This window comes from Semicossyphus pulcher, unplaced genomic scaffold (assembly GCF_022749685.1).
Source record: "Semicossyphus pulcher isolate SPU_LCO1_2020_fin unplaced genomic scaffold, fSemPul1.0.p SCAF_9, whole genome shotgun sequence".
Classification (NCBI taxonomy): Eukaryota; Metazoa; Chordata; class Actinopteri; order Labriformes; family Labridae; genus Semicossyphus; species Semicossyphus pulcher.
Genome location: NW_027211770.1, coordinates 28,341,572 through 28,364,089, shown reverse-complemented (window position 1 = coordinate 28,364,089; position 22,518 = coordinate 28,341,572). Strand labels below are relative to the sequence as shown.

The 22,518-nt window shown below is 41.9% G+C and overlaps 1 protein-coding gene across 1 annotated transcript in view; it reads left to right on the top strand.

The window, feature by feature from the left end:
• Positions 1 to 22,518, top strand: part of thsd7ab (thrombospondin, type I, domain containing 7Ab) — a 178,888-nt gene that overhangs the window by 145,134 nt on the left and 11,236 nt on the right. Inside the window, exons 21-25 of the mRNA XM_069656696.1 lie at positions 1,219 to 1,364; positions 4,140 to 4,311; positions 12,978 to 13,151; positions 17,234 to 17,326; positions 20,891 to 20,973. Of these exons, the coding sequence (XP_069512797.1) occupies positions 1,219 to 1,364; positions 4,140 to 4,311; positions 12,978 to 13,151; positions 17,234 to 17,326; positions 20,891 to 20,973 (668 nt within the window). The remainder of the gene's footprint in view (positions 1 to 1,218; positions 1,365 to 4,139; positions 4,312 to 12,977; positions 13,152 to 17,233; positions 17,327 to 20,890; positions 20,974 to 22,518) is intronic.

Below are 22,518 nucleotides of genomic sequence, written 5' to 3'. Positions count from 1 at the left end.
CTTCTTCTCAGTGATAATTGCTTTATTTAGCAGTATAATTTCAAACAGTCAGGCAGTGCAACCATGCCATTACAAATCCTACCAACAGAAATTAAGAGGAAACCAAACTCATAATTTTGTCACTCGTATCCGGTTTGGCTGCTCAATACGAATGTCCAACTATTTGTTCTGTTTTTATTCAGCTGTTTTTAAGTTTTTAAGCTAACAGGAGGACATTAAAACATCTCAGTCGACTTCTTTCTTACTGTTTAAAAAGATTTTACTGTTGTTTTTAACTTTGTCAGCAGAAATTAGCGGTAGCTTCTCATGACGCTGCCGAAGACAGAAGAGAAAGCGTGAAACTGCTTTATTTAGAGTTTTTACTGGTTTTTATTAATGGATCCATTTGTTATAGAGACCAAGAGACCTCCACAAATAATTACAGTAAAAATCTTGTTATGTTCCCCGAAGATGGTTAGCGGGATGAGTAAAGTAGTGTAGTATGTAGTATGAGTGAAGTAAAACCCAGGAAAAAGAGGCACATGTAAAGGATTTATGAACAAACTTAAGGAAACTTTAGGAATTTAAAGCTAGCTTCTATCAAAACAAACAAAAGAGAAGCTGATCTTTAAGTATATTATTATAACTAAAATCAGAACAACAAAGAAACTTTAAGTTGCAAGGAGAACACCCTCCTTCCACAGAGGGAGTAGACACTAGCGAGTTGACATCTGACACACACACACAGCCGAACGGTGCACTGGCGCTGGCTGCCTCCTCTCTCCTGCTCTTTATATTCCTCACCTGGGCCTTGATTTGAAAATCGGCACAGGTGAGCTCAATTAACTGCTGCAACAAGTGGAGTGCAGCACCTGAGGAGCACACAGGAGAAAGAGAGAGAACACCAACACAACAAAACACACACGACACGCAACAAATGATGAACATCATTTGGTGGCTCAGTTTGTATAGTTTACAGCCTGCCATTGCAATGCTATGTGTAAAATGACGCATGTAAAAAATCATAAGTGCAGAGATTACCAGTACTGCGCTCATACTTTCAGCCCCACCACCACCCCAGCATCCACCTGCAGGCTCCGGCTCAGGGAGTTTTAAGATATTATCTTATCACTCACTCGAGGTCGGAGCCTAGACGCCAAACACAAGCTCTCTTCTGCTGCTGCATCACAACCTGAGTTCTCTGACTGAAATAATGTGACTTCCTGTGTCTTTCTCCAGGTAAGATGTGGCGGCGGCGGTCGGTGGTTCAGGCCTCTCAGGGCGACGGCCGGCCCTGCCCCTCTCAGATGGAGCAGTGGAAGCCCTGCCCGGTCCGACCCTGCTACCGCTGGCAGTACAGCCCCTGGTCCGAGTGTCGGGTGGAGGTACGTCAATAAATCATAACATTATACCATAATCCAGGGACACTAATTATTAATGATTAAATTGATCTCTGTCAGCTACAAGAAACGCAGCTTTGATAGGTTCCCGGCTCAGATGAGATCAATACACGAGTTTCAGCCAAAAAAGTAGATCCCAGAAGACAGAAATCTCAGCACCTTGGAAAAAGTAATGAACCCTTTAGTATTGATGAACAACCCTATGAAATCCCTGCTTGTGCAGTTATTTTGTGAGACGGACAGTAAAAATCAATCTAATGCACTTGTAATGCTGATACATTACTGTAAACCAACACCGCTGCCAAGATATTTGGCAGCCATTGCTCTTCATTTTGCATCAACGTGCCACCAGGTCAGAATATTAAAGTAGTCTGCCGCAGCGCTTAATGACATCAAACAAAACTTACCCGGCATTTGTGTAGTTTTATGGGCACACGGAGCGACACCTCCGATCACTTATTTGGGTAATTTGTTCCCCTCAGTTAACTCTGTCAAGTGTCCAATAATCTCAGCCCTCCTCTAACGGGAGAGAAATAGAGGCGGAGAGAGATACAACACTTTCTAACCACACTTCCTGTCGTCTAAGGTCGCACATGATCCTTTCATCTCCCTTCCTCTTTCATTATTGAGATATAATTACCATACAGGATGTCTGCAGGTCTTAAAGGTGCTGGTCGATTCGGTGACACCTGTGGTATTTTTTGATAACAGTGTAGCACAGGAAACACATTGAGCAGCTCCTTTGTCAGAAATACAACAGAATAGACTCTATAGTATCTGTTTACAGTGCATCCAAACTAACTCATGTTTAACTGATGAAGAAGTCAGTCCATCATTATTGCAACTGTGATTTGAATTCTCAAGTAGTTTAATTACCTTCCCAAGTAAATGTTGCATCACCACCACAAAGTTTCTTTTCATCTATCAGTTTACTGTTGATGTTCCATCTGGTTCCATTACTCCCGTTTGAAAATGTAAAACTCTGGATTGCACCTCCTGTGGTTGCTTAACAATACAAGCAACCATTCACATGTTTCACATGGACTGTAAAAAAGATGGACGACATGACAGCTCCCTAAAAGTGAAGCCAACCTATCTCTATCGCCCCCTGCTGACTGGCTGCAGTATAGGCCATAAAGCCCGCCTCCTCCATGTTAACAGATGGGACATGAGTCAAACTATAAAATCAAAATACACGTCAAATAAATTTTTCTCAAACATGGTTTCTGACATTATAGTTAGTTCTTATCATGCTGATTTATGTCCAAGTGGTCTGACAATTTACTTTTAATTAGTTATTAGATGCTGTAAAGGGGGTGTGACCTTATGATTGACAGCTCTGTTGACAAATCCGGCTCTTGCAGCGTTCTGTTCCCGAGTAGCAGAGTAGAGGAGGAACGGCGTGAGGAGATGTAGCTAACACTAACACTACAGTCATTGAAATTTCCTTATCTGTGAATGTCTGCTTCAGACCGACACAAGAAGCTGTTCTGTTGTTAAATATGCCGACGTGCGAGATCTTTGCGGGGGTGTTTTTGGTAAGTTAAGTGTGTTTTGGTTAGCAGACGTGGCCATGGTGGCTCCACCTGCTGATCCCTACTGCGCAGCTCTGGCTCTAAATGACGTCACCAGCCCAAGATGGCAGCGCCCGTCACCGGGGGTATTTTGGCTTCAATTTAATGAGAGCAGATGGAGACGCGTCGTCCATCTTTTCATACAGTCATTGGTGTTTCATCAGTTTAATACTTCAAACAGGAAGCAGTCGTTGGGTTTGTAGTAGCACTGACTTAATGCACCTTTGATGCTGTTTATGGACTATAAAGTGATTCTGATATCAATGACATCTAAAGTCTAGTCCAAAACAGTGACTCTGGGTTATTACATGGATCTGGCATGACAGACTCCGCCACTAACATGAAAACCATTTCATAGAGAGATTATTACAGAATATAAATAAATGAAATGACTTTTCACACAAAGCAACCACAAGTATCAAAAACTGGGTTTTATTTCATTCAACTCTAAGGACTGTAATCGTAAGTTTGTAAAGTGTTCATTTTAGACTTGTGTGGTTGATTTGTCACCAAACAGGTTCAATAAAAACTGTTTTTCACCATATGCATACTCTGATGTCTGTTTAAAGGGGAGAAAAGAACCAAACACGACCTACTAGAGAAAATGAGCACAGCAACAAAATGTTCTTTTTAAGCATCAAACACAAACCATTGATGTATCTTCAGTAGTGATTATGTCAACAAAAGAGATAGCAGATTATTCTTTTTTCTGCTGATGAGCCGAATGAAATTGTGCCAAGGCAGGAAAATTAATCAACATCTTTGTGCTGATTTGAATTACATATGTACGAGTGGATTTTTGTCTTTGATTTTGTCTGTTCATAAAGCTCTCTGTGCATCAGCTAATTAATAAAAAAAAGTGCCTCTTGTTTTGCTCCAGTTTAAATCACTCTGAAAAACAACCTTCCCCTGATTTATCTACTTCGCCTACATCGCTGCCTCCGCGATTGGTATTGATTTAATTATGTAAATATATCAGGGATAGTGACTTTTAACCTTATTTTAACCTTAATATTACTTTAAGTTTTCAATTAAAATTCATAAGGGAAAAAAATCAGTCATACTGTATCTATGATTTAATCGCATTAAACTGTAGCTAAGGTTCATGTTAGTCTGCTCTCTCACTGTGGTTACTCATCCGCCTCCTCCTCCTCCTTCTTCTTCTGCGGTGTTCCTGTCCTGTCAGAGTGTGGTGTGTGGACACGGCATGCGCTACAGGAACCTGTCCTGCTTCGTGTCTGACGGCTCCACTGAAGGCGAAGGCTTGGTGGACGAGGAGCTGTGCAGCAGCCTGGAGCTCGCCATCGACGGAGACAAGCAGATCACACTGAAAGAGGCCTGCACGCTTCCCTGCCCAGGTAATAAGGCTGTTAGAAATATGGTGATTCTGAGCTTCCTGTGCTGCATGAGCAGCCTTGCAGAGTCTTGTCCAAACACAGGAGAGAGTAGAAGAAGTATTTTCATGAAATTTCCACTCTTTATATATTATTACCTGAGTTCCTGGGGCAGTGTTTATGTCTCTGCTCAGGCATCAGCTGTGGTGGGAGGCATTGTGTTTTCAGGATGTATGTCAGTCCCATCCTCATTAAAGACCCCCTCCAGTGAAAATCTAGTTTAACCTTGTAAACATCTCCATGTGGTGTTCTTCATGTGCTACAAGACATATCTGGGACAACATCAGCATCATCTCCATGGCTGGGCCTGTCTGCTTTTAAACTGCAGTGTACCAAGGACAGGCTGAACAACACGCTTTCACATTGGCAGGTTTGAGAGGTCAGAAACCTAAGGAGCCAATCCCGTTAATGGACGGGGTGACTCTACGCATATCATTATGTGTAACCTATGGCAACCACTTCGGCGATGCGCGAGCCAGCTGTAACCGTCATCGTAAACTCACTCCTGACTGCTTACTTGAACACATTACTTGCTGACTGATAATGTAGTCGTGCCGTTGTGTTTCTAACGGTAATGTTGGAACAAGTTAGAGAGCGATCCACAAAATACATTACTTGTATGCCACCCTGTCGAATTTGCTCCTCTTCTTCTGAAACTAATTCCTAATTAAACATATTTTGCAGTAAAAACATATCAGACACAATTTATTATTTCACGCAGAGCATTTTATGTCTTTAAACATGACTGGTCTTTAACAAAATCTGAAGACACATTAACTGAATATCTTCAGTTTGGGCACAAATGTCCAAAACGCTAACGTAATTAATTAAGGTTTTTTTTAATTTTTATTTATTTTCAGATTCTTTTTTTGGCCCTTGCCTTTACTGATAGAGCAGTGGAAACATGGGAAGAGAGTGGGGTTGACATGCAGCAAGGGGCCGAGGGTCGGTCCCCAGGACGCTGCATCAAAGACCAAGCCTCTGTAAGTGCGGCGCACGCCTTGACTGCTGGGCTAAACCTGCACCCCAATGATGAGGGATTTTTCGAGACCGATAAGGATTTTAGAGGTGACTTTTCCCCCCAAATTTTTTAGCAGGAATGAAAATATATATTTTCTACAATAACAAGGACCGATAAATTGGTCAGGCTGTACAAATTATTACAAAATTTCATTTATATATAATAAGACATTTGTGTGCCTATCACGGTTGCGACTGTATAGATCTGTGCTGCTAGGTCGAACATGTTTGTAGAGCAGTTTCAGAAATATTAGCGTCTTTGCAACATCCTGATTTGAATCATTGTCTACTGTCATGGCAACAACTTTCTATCAATGCTCCTTTAGAATCAGATTTATTGGCATGTGAAAACGTATAAGGAATTTTAATCTGTTTGTTGGTTAACTTAAAGAATTCTGTAACACAGATGCAACATGACCGGTTAGCAGAGACATGTGAACACCAGACAGTAACTCTGGTTTCAGCTAAGCTGTATGTCTGCATGTCCACGCTGGTAACACTTTGCTTTTGGTTGAGTTAGTGTATTTGTACTTAATTTTCTGACTTATGTTTATGTTTTCACAAACATATTGATTTATCTTTACACTCCGGTCTAAATATTAATAATATTGAACTCTCCATCATCACTGTAGAGATTTGGGGTTCAGTGGAGCCGTGAACATACGAGCGTAGGACAGATTTTATAAGTCAAATCTTACATATTGAAGCAGTGTTTGTTTGCGGCTCGAAACAAAGGTCTTATTCTGATTTTATTTGCATTGCAGAGCTGCTCTCGGGCTCAGCCAGCAGACCACTGAAGTCACTCTGCAATGCATAACACAGTCAACACTTCTCCCCAGTTTGATTTATATCACAAGGCAGCCACTAAAAATACTTTTGTTACAGGGTAGATTTCTCTAACCAATAGCACTCAGTGTCTATCATGACCTCTAGATTCAGAGCTTACCTGAAGGCAGAATAAATGGACTACATTATAGTAGATGCTTTGTGTAGCTGTGCAGTTTTATGTGAGTTAAATTTACTGGTAGGTTACTCTACTTCATTGCCTGTAGCTACTCAGCGAGCTCTGCCAAGTCAGGAAGTCTCCATCGTGCTCTACATGCATATTTAGCTCTGGTGTTTACTTCCTGATTTCCCCGTGTTTACTTCATGTCCATCCCCAGTTTCAGCCGTGTTGGAGTAGAGATACAATTCGACATCTACTTCTTTTCACCTCACAGTGAGAAATTTCACACCTAGAGTGTAAAAAAATCGTGTAGTGGTCAAAAAATGATCCCGCACAGGCCTCCCACCCGTGAAAGCTGTTAGTTGTGCTTGGTGAAGTGCCTGGCCGAGCCGGAGGCACTGCTGTCAGGAACTATTTTCTCTTTTATGTGGTGGACACAAACTATTTAGACCACCTGCTCTGCCGGTGAAATAGACTGAAAAAGCCAATCTAAATGAAAGCTGCGACCCCTTCAATTCAATTTATTCCATTTGTACAGTGAGGAAACATCGAGGCAGAGTGATTAAATCACACTGACAGATAAAATAACAGAAAAAAAAGGTGCAATCAATAATCTGTGTGGGCGAGATAACAAAAACCCAGAGGGCTTATGAAAAGACAGAATGGCAAGCTGAGCTTCAACCTCCCTGAATATCAATCTGCCATGTTGTACATGACAATAAAGAGTGGATTCTATGCATTTATTCAGCTCGCAGATGAATGGAGATGCTGATTGAGAGGAGAACAGATTGAAGAAGTGTTCTCTACGCTGATTATAGGTATGGCTTGTGTGAAATGGAATGCAGCTCCATGCCTGGTGTACAGACAGCAAGGCGGTTAATGCAGCAGATTTCATACATGAAGGCAATTCAAAGGGATTTACATATTACATAAAAGGCAATGAAAAAGACCAGATTTAGGCACAATTTTTATTTCACTGGCGACTGTTCCCTTTAGTCAAATTCAGAATTTTGTTGTGACATTTTGTTGCTTACATAATATTTTCTATTTTCAAACAATTAAGGCGTTAAGGATGAGAAATAAGGTGTTTTACAAATGTAACTTGTAATGTTGGCTGGTGTTGCTGGACTGTAAATTTCAACGTCTCAATGCTGGTTGGCTGAATATGCTAATAATTGCAGGTTATGATAAAGCAGGTATAATAGCGCAAAACATTCTTTGCATTTAAGCCTGTGTGTGTTTGTGACTACTGCTCTAAGATGTGAAAAAGGTTTAACGGGGCCGTGTCTTTTGAATGTATATTCTCATATTTTCATGGGTTTCACATTTTTGGGTGTTTGATCGTTCACAGTGAAAAAGTGAAAACTGTATAATTCCGTGTTTTTCCAGAATGACATGTTTAAAAAGGTCGCCTCTGAAATGGGCCGCTCAGAACAGCTGCAGGTTTCTACTTAGAACCTCACTTTCGCTGAAATCGGCCGTCGTCATTCACCGTCGTTCACCTCAGGCTGCCTTCTCGCTCTAGCTTGTCGTCAAGTCGTTCAAGATTTCAACTTACCATTCCGATACCTCCTGCTGATTCTGGCTCGTACATATAAGGCAGAGTAACCGAACCTAGAGCAGTCATTTTTTCTACAGCTTTGGAGTGACAGCACAGTGCGGCCGCCCCCCCACGTGGGATCGCACATGTGGTCACTCCCAATACTGTCAGCCAATCGTGGCTAAGGTCCAATCTTTGAATGGCTAAACGGGTTGTTCGTTTCCGGAGGAAGGAGAGGCTCTGAAAAATAATTAAAGTATGTTTACAATTTTAAAAACGAAACAAACTTTACCAACGTGATTCAAAAACACATTAGAATAGAAAATTGATAGCAGATCTTAAATATGTCCACTTTAACATTTGTTAAGTGTGTGATATGTGCCATCGACACTTTCCATGCACACAGACCTGCAGCTAAGGATTCATTTCTCGATTAAGAGATTGGTCTGCTGATTATTTACACAATTTATTGTTTATACCAATAAAAAATTCCATGTGTATAAAAAATATAATGGTCACAATTTAGCAAAGCCCAAAGTGATGTCTTCGACTTGCTTCTTTTGTCTGTTTAGCAGTTCAAACTCCTCATTTACTTTCATGTGTGAAGCTGGAAGCAGCTCAGGTCAGTCATTAAAATGGAACACTAATTGATTGTTGCAGCTCTAAATGCATAGCTGTCAAGAAGACCCTGCTAAACTACAGAACAAAAACCAGACTGAAGCCGTGTGCCATTTGGTCGTTGCCTCCACCCAAATCTTGTTAGTGTGCCATGTGTGCACACATTTTCAGCATGAGTAGCCCCAGCAGGAAAGAAACCCTCAAACCTGGCAGTGTTGGGGCTCGATCGACCTGCACAGGATGACTGTCTTATGTTCGGTGAGTGGTTAGGTCTCGACCACCGTCTTTATGCTGAGCTGGACATCTGCTGTGATTTACATGATGAACGACCCTCCAAAGCAAAAGCTGTGAAATATTATACAGCACACAGATGTATAGTTTCATTAAGTAAGTAAGTAAGTGGTTTATTGCCGTCACGTCAGCAGAACACCCAGCACAGCTTGCAGTTTCAGTCTAATTTAACTTTCTATGTATAAAATAAATATCTTTGAATCAGAAGCAGATCTGACTCTTCCTTCAGCGGCTGCCAGGCGTCTTCTCCCTCCGTCCTTCACGGTCGTCTTCACACACTGACTCCACCTTCAAAAACATCACTCTGAACACTCAGGAGACCGCTGAGCTCGCTGCCTCTTTGTGGACAGCTCCTGATTTTTAAAGTCTCAACCTGCTGCATTCCCCTGTTAAGACATTTTCGCTGCTCTGTGCCACTGATTAATATAACATGACAGTGATTAAACTAACTGTTAATTCTTCATGTAACCCAGCTGCAGACATAATCAGGCTTTAATTTCCCGACTCCCCCTTCTTACAACTAGATTTCCTTTCATTAAAGCAAGTCTCTGTTAAACAGATGCTATTTGGTGTTAGTACAAACTCAGCTTTTACTTGCTGCCTTGATCTTTTCAGGATGACGTACATTTCCAAAGCACTAATTTAATTAGTACAATGTATAATACACAGCAGACATGTTCTCTTAATGATAAATATCAGTCAGTTTACTTTGTCAGTTGCTCACATGATGGAAAAACAGCAAAGTCAACACTTCCTGTGGAGTTGTTTCAAATGAAACCTCCTCCAGCAACTTAAAGGGCACTACTCTTGCGCTTTTACACTTCATGTCACATTCACCCTTTCACACACTGATGGCAATGACCTACGTGCCAATGTCCAATCAGCTCTATGCACATTCATTCAGCGATGGCTATGTCTTCGACAGCAATTTGGGATTCATTGTCTTGCCCAAGGACACTTCGACATGTGACTGTGGCCATGTCCACACGTACATGGCTATTTTAAAAAAAAAAAAATTTCTTCCTTCGTTTCCAAAAAATCCTCATCCAAACGAAAACGCAAAAACAAAACACAAACGCTGTCATGAGAATGCCACACCAACAGGCGGCGATATCACCCAGTCATGCAAAGAGGAAAGAGAAAATCGCAGCCAATCAAAAGTCTGAAAGAATCTATTACTGGAAGACTACCTGGCGGGTTGCAAGGGCGCATCGAGGAAGGTGGGGGCGATATATCAATATAGTGGACGAGTAACAGTACATGTATGTGTAAACATATAAAAAGTCCTGTTAGCACGGTTAGAAGCATCACTGTTTTTGTCCCCTCCGTCATTTTGCTAGGAATGTCTCCTCATCTGTGACGCCTCACAAAAGAAGATAACAACCAAAAACGCTGTTAACCCGTCGACACGTCTCCATAAAGACGGAGTTTATAAAAGTCTTCACCCTGGCCAGAGTTTTTCAAAAGACGAAAGGCCAAAACGCAGAGAAAAAGCTACGATTTGAAAAACATGTACGTGTGGACAGAGCCTGTAGCAGTCAGGGGTCGAGCCCCTAACCTTCCAATTGAAAGACGACCAACTCTACCACTAAGGCACAGCCGCCGCTAAAGCATTGCATTCATAGCTTTGAGAAGAAGTAAGGGGCGTCTCAGCTAACGTTGCATGTATATGCTAACTGCTAACTATGACACGGATATAAAAACTGAAAAACTCTCAGGGCTTCGACTTCCTGCTCTGATTCTAAATCAGACGGCTCAAACATACTGTTTAGGGCTGCACAATGCTGATTGTCACACGCACCGTCGCTGGGTGCACAGCTAGGCAGATGTCAATCAGAACGAGGAAATGTCAATCAAATTGTCATTTGCCCTGTCTACACAGTCTTGACAAATTATCCAGCCTAAAATGACCTGTTTCTGATCCATGTTTTCTAATAGTTATGAATGTTTATTTTCCCTTGGATGCTCAGTCAGACTCTCAACTTTGATTTCATAAAAGCATTTTTACTGTTTCAGGACAAGTTTCCAGAGGCTGTAAAGATACGAGCGGGCTGGTTACAACAATAACTCCAGTGTGGGAGGGCTTTATAACAGTCTAGCAAGTAGTGAGCCCTGATTAAGGCCCTACACAGCTCACGGAAACTTTTGTGACGTGTTCTTTAAGCCAGTTTTGGGCTCTTAATGGTGACAAATCCTCTTCAGCAGCAGTAAAACATTTTCTCCACAGTAAATACAAGAAGTGGGTATCTAGCAGTAGCAGCGGTAACTATTGTGTTTACTGAAGATGTAATCAAAACACGATACAAGGCCTTTGACCACAGTTTGAGTAGCTGTTGATTTCTCAGCACTGCTGTGGAAAAACCAAAATATCAGCTCGGCACCGAGGATGACAACCCCAAACCCCCCGCTGAAAAAATAGGAGAGAGAATCTCAGAGCTGGGATTATCACTTCAAAGGTCGGGTCTGATGAGTTGTTGTCAGGTTTTGTGATGGAGGCTTGTCAGCTGCTGGATGTGATGGAGCTTTGTTGAGCAGAGCAGACAGGTGAGCTCTCCACATCAGCTGCTGGACTCCGTCCATCAGGTCTGCAGCTCCAACGCCTTCCTGCCCGTCTTACAACCACAGAAGGCGTCATATTCTCATGCTGAAGCCTCCGCACCGTGCTGCACATAGAGCGAACATTTCCCTCTTTGGGTAAATAGGCCAAATCTACAACATTTCAATTAGGAAAGATGGAAACTGAACCCCCAATTTGTGATTGCGCCTGATAAAAGTAGCGTATGTTCACACAGTGCAGCTTTAATATATTTCCAGTGTCAGCGCTCCCTGAAGCGAGAATCATTGTCACTGTCTTCTGCAAAAAGACAAAATACAAACGTGGAGTTCGTCTCCAAACGGCTCTGTGTCTATTTTGGTTCATAAATGATCGTTCATCTTTAAATCTCTCTAAATTATAGAGCAGAAAAAAGTGTTAGCCGTTATTTCAACCCAGGGTTTGAACCACATTTCATTTTATATTTCCGGAGCTCATGAAATGTGTTTCCTCTGGCAGATTTCTTATTTTGGGAAGAAAAAAACTCATCAGATGTCTGCTGGTCCCTGAGATGGAAAACAGAGAGAAATGCTGCCCTAGATAAAAAGTCAGTCCAGCCCCCTTTTGCCAAACTGCAGGAGCACTGAAGTATCAAACGGCAATCAGAAGCACAGACTGCTGTCTGTGCAGAGAGGTACTGTAGTGTGATTTGGGAGGAAAATACGAACGGCTGTTTGCGCAGGACCCGGGACAGCTTGAGAATTCTGGCATCCTGACACACGCACACACATTAACACACACACTTTCATGCACTGCCACTCTTGACCCGTGTTCGATTCCCCCTGCTGTTTGATGAGCTGCAGTTGTCAGCTGTGATCAAAAACCCACCTGCCCTGCATCTCGATCCTCCTCCTCCCTCCTCCTGAAACTCTTCAAAGCTTCTGAACCATCTTGATACGATATGTAAATACATGCTCCGTATCTCTGCGGCGTACCTTAACATCTCCCCCAGATTAAACCGTTCTCATCCATAGATTAATAGGGAAAATATTGCTTCAGTTCTGCCAAAGTTAAGGATCTGATTTCCACCAGGACATCCACACTGAAGATGTAGTGCAGATATTTTTAAAGAGCTCAAACGTCTCTTTAAAAGTCAAATATAAGCAATAAAAATGAGCAGAAACAAGAGACTTGCAATACAAGTGAGTTAATAGTGCCGATGATATAAATGCATCCAATCTTGTGAATCTTTCGGAAGCATGATGGAAAATCTGTTCACCTTTCAGTCTTTAGGCTGCTCTCTGTCTTACAGGAAATTAAAAGATCTGTGATATAGCTCAAGGCCAGACAATTTCTCTCAGGTCATCTGGCAGTGATTTCAAAACTTCCCCACTGACCAGGTAACAGTGAGGAGATGCCAGAGAGGTGGAGTTTGATTTGTTAGGATTTAATTTGATTTCGCTCATTTAGACAAAGCGGAACATCTCCGAGGCGCTGTTATGGTTAATTACAACATGAGCATGTCCTGTGATGGTGATGCTGTTCAGATTAAATGTGTTCTTTTGTTGTTTTGTAATTTAGAAAATGTATCAAAGGAAGACGACCAACAGTCCAAAATTCAAAGATATTTAGTTCAGCAACAAATCCTCACACTGGAGTGTTTTACCTCTCTGTCCCTGCAGGTGAATGCTACCTGATGGAGTGGTCGGACTGGAGCTCGTGTGTGAACATCTGCGTGAAGGGGGCCGGCGTGGACTTCGGTTCGGTTCAGGTTCGCTCCCGAGCCGTGTTGGCCCAGGAGCCGGAAAACCTGCTGCTCTGTCCGGACCAGGCCTGGGAGTCCCAGCCCTGCACAGGTGGGAATACTTGAAATGATTGGTAGCTTCAACCTGCGCACGACCAGAATGTTACAAACAATACTTAATTGCAGCAACCCACTCATTAGCTAGTGGGTTGTTTCCCACTCTTAATTTTGTCTGTTGAATCCTCTTTCGCTGTTTGATAAGGAGATAAACTATTAGTTCCTTTTTTCATTTCAGTGCAACACAAAACTCCTGCGTTAGCCTGCAAGAGTCTGTGTTTTACCTTTAAGATGCACATTAATCCAAGTTTTCTGGAAATTTAAACATTGTAAGAGGACTAGTTTCACCTCGCCATCGTTTTAAACCACATCATTTAAGTGGATGCAGGAGTTTAGTCAGCTAGTGAGCTAGGATAGGGGCAGCTTGGCTCTCAGCGCCCCAGTCACTGCCAAAGAGCACTGCAGGAACTCTGATTTTTAATGGGAAACTACTTTGTTCAGAGGTTTAACACGTTTAAATCAAAGGGTCCTTTTGATTTGAGAAGAGGAGACCTCTGAGGATTATTCGACCCCCGCTAAAAACCTTGTGACACAAAAGGAACTTAAAAACCAGCTGAGCACTCTGAAAAGAAGTCGCAGCCCCTCCTGACATTTTGTGACCGCTGAAGAGCTTCAGAGACTCACTGATGTTAAAGATGAAACGGCTTCGTTCAACGATTTATCACCTGTTCCCTTCCTGTTGTTGGGTGATTGGACTACAGGTGAAAACGTCTAAACAAAGAACATGAAAGGGTCATTTTGTTTTGGTCAACTAACAGCCTGTTAGTCTGATGCTCCTGCATTGCTTTTGGTGAAATAACACAGTTAAAAATCAAAGGTGCAAATATTAGACCGGCAACATGTTTGTCGGCTCTGGGCCTCGACTGCTGCTTTAAATCTCCGACTGAATTTTCTTCGCCCACAAATTCCTGATCCGCATGATCGTGTAGGACTGAAGTCGGCCTCTGCTTGGGTGGGAGGCACGATGTAGAGCTTGTCAGCGCATCAGAGGGATAACACAGAAAGACACTTACACTCAGGGTCATACCTGCAGGCTGTTTGGTCTTCCATCCATCTGAACTCGCCTGTTGGACCATCAAAGGAAACTGGAACACCAGCAGAAACCCGCAGAGATCTTGTATTTGTGGAGAGGGGATTATGGACTGAGCTGTGTTTACCCAGCACCAAACATCACTGAAAAAAACCAGAGCACAAACATCTACTCGGTTGTGATTCCCTGTGTCACTGGGTCAATTGGCGCTCTCCCAGATGGGATTCCTTGACTCAGATATCCAAACAACGAAAAAACCCACGCTCATTCACTGTTGTGATATCTGCGGCTCCCCAGGCACGTTACTCACCCATTAGGTGCAAGCTAGGCTGTGAATCACCACCACCAAAGCTCTATGTATTTAGTCGCCATCGGCTCAGTGTATAGAGCAGCCGCCACACCCGCCACCCACCCACACACCCATCCCCTCCTCCCTCGCCTCCCACCCTTCCTCTCCTCCCTCCTTGGCTACTGTACACAGCCCCACAGCCGTCTTCACCAGCCTGACCTGGTTTCACAGCATCACTCGAGGAAAAGAGGGGGGGAGGAGAGGCCCAGCCAAGAGCGGTGAAGGCGGAGGAGGAAGAGAGAGTGAGGGAGGGTGGTGACGGAGAAAGGCAGGCTAGGGACAGAGGAAGAGAGATCAAATAGTTTCTTTAAAAGTGACTTCTGTGGGGGCGCTCTGGTAGCCCTAATGGTTAAGGCACATACCACATGACTGCTTTGATTCCCGAACATCTCCCAGCCCACGTTTCTGTCCGTCTCTGCTGGCTTTTTCTTTCACTCCATCGGTCATAAAGGTTTCTTTTGCCACATGCAGAGGAGCACAGTCCTGGTATCTCTATCAGGGCTTTATTTTACCACATATTCACATTCAACTAGTAGCTCATGCTGTAGGCCCGTGTGATGTTAGTCTGAAGTTAGTGTCAGCTCTAGTTAATAATGTAGCATTTTTTCTCTAACTGAAAGTATCTACCTCCCTTTATTTGTTTCTGCATCTTAATTAAAGTAAAATTTTTAATTATTTTATGGAGCAGGTTTATTCTGAACTTAGTAAATCCTCTTTAAGTGTTTGTGCATCAAACACATAATACTCTCAAGAACAACACTTTTAACACACATAACATTATATTATAATTTAATTTATCCATATTAATCATACTGTAATATTGTATGGGCAAGTACCTTTCCAACTTATCTCCAAAGAATATAACGGCTGCAAAAACAGTTTTGATTGTCCAGTGGGAGAGAAGTGACACTGACGAGCGAGGCGGTGTTCTAAAGGTTGAAAAGCTGAAGCTGAGGGTGTTTTAATGCTGAACACTCTGAACTGCATTGGTTTAGGATAGCAAGAAAACACAGTTAATGGACACAGGCCCTGATATGATGCAAGTTCAGAATCACCAGTGAGAATTATTTTAATTAAATGAAACATAAGGCCAGTGCTCTGTATACAGTTGATCTTTACCGATAAGATCAGCTTCTTGAGTGAAACCTTTGAAAGGTAAAACATTTAGTTATACTCCATTGAAATTTGAGTAACCATGAGTAACCATGGATTCATGAAAACTGGAAGGTACAGCCAGTGCCTTCTGTGGCAGCTGAACCTCGCTGTGTAAATGTGTGTGATAGACGAACTGTAAACCATTACTTTATTTGTCTCGCTCAAGTGACTCAGATCTGTTTTTTGTCTGTGAACAAACAAATCACATTATTTTCTGACTTCCTATGTGGACACTTTTATTAGAATCAGACACAGGCTTGTTTTTTTTTTAATGCGACATCAGTCCGAACAGTCAGAGAAGAATTAAAGCTACTTTTACTTCACTCCTCAACATTTGCGCTGGTGGAGAGGCATCGACACATGTAGTTAAAAGTAGCTCCTGACATCCTGAATTTTTGGATGAAGTCTGTTCCTGTGAATTCATTCACATCACTGCTGGCTCTGACTCTGCATCCACGCACACCTCCTTACAGAGCTAGCAGCCATTTCACCTTAAAAAAGCCCCTGGCTCTCTTTCTCCTCATCCCTGTTATCATGCTCACAAATTCTCTGCCTCCTCCTGCACATCAACTCACATATGAGCTGTAAACGCCGACTCAAGTGGCCTCCATGTTTCCCTCTGTATGAACGTGTGTAGTCTTAGTTTGTTGTTCTTTTGCACATGAGGGTCATTTCATGAGCATGACCGGTTCACACTAGTCTGATATTAGCCTCTCTAAGTCTCTCAGTGTGTTAGGGCAGGCCATTTATAACAATGTGATAATAATGAAGCTTTTGAAAGTTAATAGGCTTTAAAATCAGCCGTCTCCTCTCTCAGCTCTTAAACACTCTCAGTAATGTTTTTAATGATCTTTTTTTGGGAGGGCTAATATAACCACTGAATTATTTCTGCTTCCAGCTCTTCCTCTGAATACATCTCTGTGGTTGTAAAAGTCCAATCTGCTCGTTAAAGATGGTGGGAAGTTTCCGGGTGAAGTAGCTAATTCAATGATAGCTGGTCATATTTTTAAAAGAAAAGGGGGCCTCAGCTGTACCACAGAGAGAGAGAAAGGGGAGAAATGAGAAAAGTAGAGCGCACAAAGGGTGAAGTTGTCTCAGGCTCAGACAAATCGTCCCGTGAAAGCTGCAGATAGAGCTGTGCCATCGACCGGAGCAGTGATACTGTACCAGAGCCCGAGGAGAATAGATCTTCTCTTTGTCCAAGGTTAAATTGTTCATTTACGCTCGCCAAATGGGCCGGGCTGATGATTGGTTACACAAGACTCCGTAGGGAAATATGGTCATTTACTGCACTGATGGAGATATTGATAAAGTCATAATAGCATTGATAGAAAGTCATTAAGCAAAAGCTCTTACTGGAGATTAAAACATTGAACCGGACCTTTCTGTGAAGATAGTGATATTATATGACAGCAGCCTATTATACAATCATAATTTAGCAGCTGCTTTATTAATCTGTCACTCATGTGATTAAGCGTCTTCTCTGCAGACTCCCACCGTCCAGACTTTCTAGATGTTTGATTGTTTTTTATTTTGCTCTCAGGGGGCGAGTGCTACGAGTACAAATGGTTCAGCAGCACGAACTCCAGCCGCCCGTTAATCTGGTGTCAGCGCTCCGATGGACTCAATGTCACAGGTAAGGAACTCTCATGATAGAGCTGGCATGAAAGTACAATAACAGATTCATAGAGACTCTGCTTTCTACTCACAGACCCCAGAGGAATAATTTTTGTTGTATCTCATAGGTGATTCACTCTAACATCAATTTGTTCCAAATGACTTCATATCATTGTTTTCTTTTCCTATTTAAATAGGTGCTTTATACAAATGTAAATGGCTCCCAGGGGACTTCAGTCAAAGTATTAAATTCCTCCTGTGCAGTTTGTTTGTTTTTTTTGGATGGAACCATTTATTGTGTTCATGTTTGCCAGGGGAACTCATTTAAAGCACCACGCATCAGAAGGGACATTTTGAAGGAGTCAGACACAGATTGCAACAAGTTTTATACACATTTCTGTATTTACGAAATGTGCATATTAACTGTTACTTTCCTAAAATAATCTCCTTTTTGCCCTCAAGATGACATAAAATACACAACTTATAATGTTTATAGAGAAAATAGAGTTTTTCACTGGTCATGAAACAGACTGAAATTAATTCTGATGACTCTATATGACCTATAAAGCAAACCAGACCATCAGTGACAACTTGATTATTTCTATGTAGTTATTTTTAATGCCTGAAACTAGGTGTAGGTGTCAAATGGAGTGATTAACTGCACGCTGCCCTTGTTTACATTTTCTAGAGCAGAAATTTAAAGTGAGTGACACATATGACTGTTAAAGAAGCAGGATGAGATTTTTTGTTAATTAACTACCACTTAAGCACGTACGAGAATCAGCAAAGAGATAAGGTACAGCTTTGTCCACAGGGGGCGCCAAAACCAACACAAACCAAAAGTTCCTCACAGGAGCTTTAATGTGAGCATGAAAGGTTGTTTCTTTGTTGTTTCAGCCCTGTGATTGACTGGCGATCAGTCCAGGGTGTACCCCGCCTCTCGCCCAATGACAGCTGGGTTAGCCCGCCCGCGACCATGAACAGGATAAGCAGAATAGATGATGGATGGATGGATGATGAGGGTTATGTATGAATAAACCCTAATTCTCCCTTTATCACACACCAATGGTTCCCAACATGAGGTCAGGCCCGGACTATATTAACTTTGTTTTAAGATAATTAAAAAGTAATCTTTCTGCCACACAAACGTAGATTTAAATCGATGTAACCCTTGATTGCTTGATGTTTGTACCTTTTGGATGGCACAAATATCTATTTTCATTATCGAAATACTCGTCCATATTTGTGCTATTTATTTGGTTTGGTATATTTTTTTTTAAATAGTGCTTTTCTAATTGCTTATCTTTCTCCGAGCAACAACACGAAAACCCAAATATTCAATTTGATATAATCAAATACCAAGGCTTCTTGCAAACATTGGCTTTTGAGAGGCTACAACCAGAAGTATTTTTTCATTAAAAATTGACTCAAGTTGTTGGAGTTGGATTCATTTACAGAAGCATACTTCATTCACTTGAGAAACTTCCAAATTAACAAGTTAATTATCTCCGAATTACGAGAGAAGACTGCAGTTTTTCTGAATTAATGAGACACTTCCAAACCCTGCGAGAGGCTCTGATGTGCGCACACTCAGGTCTCTGCTGCTGATCAGCCTGACTAACAATAATACCATCTGTATTACTTAAAGACACGAGTATCTCGCTGTGTCTCAAGCCCGAACCAAAATAAAGCAGGATTAAAAGTCAACAGGCGGGACATGCTTGCTTTCATAAAATCAATCTTTCGTGTAATGAGAGCTAATCACAGGATGAACGCAGGTGAATGCAACACGCTTCAGTATCCAAGCAACTATGTGACTTATTGTTTCAGCTCTAAACAGGAGAAAGAAAGTCTGTGAACATAATGAAGACGAACATGATGAGCTGTTTATTTACAGGGTCAAATATTGTAGAAAACACACAGAATGATGTTTAGTAAAGCTACATGTATTGATTTGAGATGTTGCAGGAGCTCTCGAGCCACACTGCAGGTCCATATCATTGAGCGTCTCTTTTATGCAGGACTTAAAACTGACACCAGGAATGTCAGAAATGTAGCACCTTGCTCCGAGAGATTCATTTCTATAGGAAGGGAGAGGTGGTGGGCGATGGCAGCCTGTACAGCTATTCAGCCGTGTAGAACACAAGAACATGTGGTCGCTCGCATAGAGCAGCTTCAAAAATAAACCCGGCTACATCCGCTGCAAAGACTTATGGGTACAGGTTGTTTTTCAAAGTACAGACAGTAAAATAACAGATTACTTTTTAAACATGAAAATGTCACGTTTATGTTTTATACATATCATATAAAAGCAACTTATGCAGTGTATATAAAACTTCTAGCTGTAGCTAATTTGCATTTGTTGTCCCTAGTTTAGCTTTTACGTGATAAAACACTTAATACATGATTTTAATACAGACATAAAGACAAACATTAAAACAGACATAAGACAAACAAACACTAAAATTAATTATTACAACAATAACTATGAATGACAGTAAAAAAGAATTGTTATAGAGATGATAAAGAACAACACAAAGGTAAAGAAAGTTCACATGAATCTCAGTGTTCTTGGATTTGTTTAAGCTGAAGGTATGTCATATTATTAATAGCTTTAAAATCAGTAAATGTGATGATTCCCACTGTTGGAATTTGGCTCACGTCCTCCAACTCATTTTTGCCAACTGCAATGTTGACAATTATATACGCACATATTTTTCTCCACCTAATTGCCTTTCTTCAGACCATCAAGTCTCTGTCTGGAGTGGAATCATAACAACATTTTATTATATTATTATGCAGCCGATACAGATATTTAATTGTAAAGCATTTATAGGCGGATATGATGACGTGCAGATACTTTTGTGCAACTCCAAAGCCACTGTCCCATTGGTCAAAAAACCCGCTAACACCCGGCTTATTTGCTTAGTGGGAAAGGCTACAATCAGCATTCAGACCCGGGTCAAATGACTCTGCAGTAGACCCGGGTAATTATCGCTTCGGCTCCGATCGGCAATGATGGGAACACAAAACCCGAGTCGACACGCTAATACAACAGCCAGTGCTATGACGCGCATTGAAGTTCCGGCCCCTGATGGTAACTACAGAAGAACAACAGCGAATGTGTTCTTTGTTTCGTGAAAGATGCAGCAACACCGGCAAGACAGCGAGGTGAGAGAGCTTCTTCTGACCCGAGGGGAAGTTAGTTGTTCGTCCCTGTTTCCGGCACGTTTGTGACGTCAGCAGAAAAGAGACCGAAAGGCGTATACTCCACTGGCAATGGGAACAGAGAACATCTGCATTTATTAGCGGGGCTTCCCGGGTCTGACAAACCCGCGTCAATGCGCTAATTTTTGTGGGAAAGGGGTACAGGTTGATGTTTTTGTTCCTGATGGCAGGTTACTCTAAAAAAGTGGGCCTTTGGGAAAGAGGACTGACTGAATGTCCGATCGTAGTGGCTCCTTTGCTATCATACTTTTATTTCAGCCAGTAACACACAAATGGGCCATGTATCTACCAGTACACACGGATGATGTTCGTGTCTTTTGTCTCTTTTAAAACATCATTTTTTGTCTTTCCACAGGCGGCTGTCCTCCGATGAACTTTCCATTGGACAACAGCTCCTGTGACCCTCCCTGTCTCATGCCAAAGTCATTCTGCAGTGAGGTGAGCAGCTCTTAGTTCTCATATCAACAATTTAACTATAAAAAAGATACAAAAGTAAATCTCATTGAGAAATATTAGCTTTACAGACAAAGATGCACAATAAAAACCAATAAAAACATGCACCTTCAGGCACAGGTCCTCAGTCTCTGTAAACACTGTGAAACACTGCTGACACAATTGAATTTGAACGCAGCGGAGTATGAAATAAGACAAACATGAAGATGTTAAAACCCATTTTTCTGCAGTGTCACTCAACTGTGATTTACTGACATCAGTCAAATAAGTGCACCTGTTACAGCAGCTGGTGAAGCTCAGAGTTTAATATCATGTATCTGTAAAAACATCAAGGTGGATGTGTGCTGTATGTGTAGGCACAGCCCACACATTTATCAGCACAGAATAAGCAGGTCAGAGTGATCCGATGAGAAGTGAGCTTAGCACTTCTGAGGTCACAGGTTCAATCCCCAAACAAGCACGACAATCCTACATTGAGCTGCCACTTTATTAAAGGGTTATTCTGCACTATTGATACATATTTTAGCATCTAAAAAAGAATAGGTGCAATAATGTTGGACTTGCTTTAATAGATTGCCTCAGCTGGCAGGTGGAATCACACTGTGATGGGTGTTGAGTCCACTAAAAGAGCTTGTTTAGCCTCTGACAGGCTCAGATTGTTATTCTTAGTGATGGAGAAACAGTATACACACTTTGGTAGGAAGTTAGATCCTTTTTCTTTAAGGTAATAATCCCGAAGATTTTCATTTAAATGTCTGTTGAGTCACAATTGATCGCTGAATGAGGTAACACAATGGTGATTGAGCCGATGGGCCACTGATGAAAGCCTTTGCATTCGCAGTATATAGTATTATTAGGGACTGGGTGTCTGTGGCGACTTTAGTGGAAAAAATCACAAGCGGCGCCCAGTTAGTGACGCGTTTTCCATCACCCAGCAGTGGTTGGCCTGCCAGAGAGGGTAGGCGGAGCTTAGCGGCTGCTTTTCCGGTCTCTGCAAGTGTTGCGAGTAAACAGTAATCTACTATGGCTGAACAAACAAAGAAAAGATGGATGACTACAGATACAACTTCAACAAGAAGTGAAAATCCAAAGAAAAAGAAACAAACTCGACGCTCAGATGAAGCAAACAGTCTGAAAAGGAAAGCGACCGTCAGCCAGGAAAATCAAGAGTTACAACCGGAGCCAACCGTGGACGTCACACATGCAGCACTGTCTGGATATCTGGGAAGTGTGCTCCCGCAATTACCGTTTATCGCCATAGGTGCCGCCAAAGAGAACGAAACTGAGATCTCTGAGATTAGCACTTTAACGAGCAGTACAGCTCTTGCTCAAGCAGAGTTTGTGAGGAGGTGCGTATCATTTCCAGCACAATTAGGACTTAGGTAAAGATGTTTGCGGGTTGTATGAATTGTGTTTTTACACCGACATAAGATCCAAACAAGTTGTGAGCCAGGCGAAGTCCAGATGACGTAATGTGACCCACCTTTGCCTTCAAGAGTTATGTTGCAGTCATTATCATTGTAGCCTGTT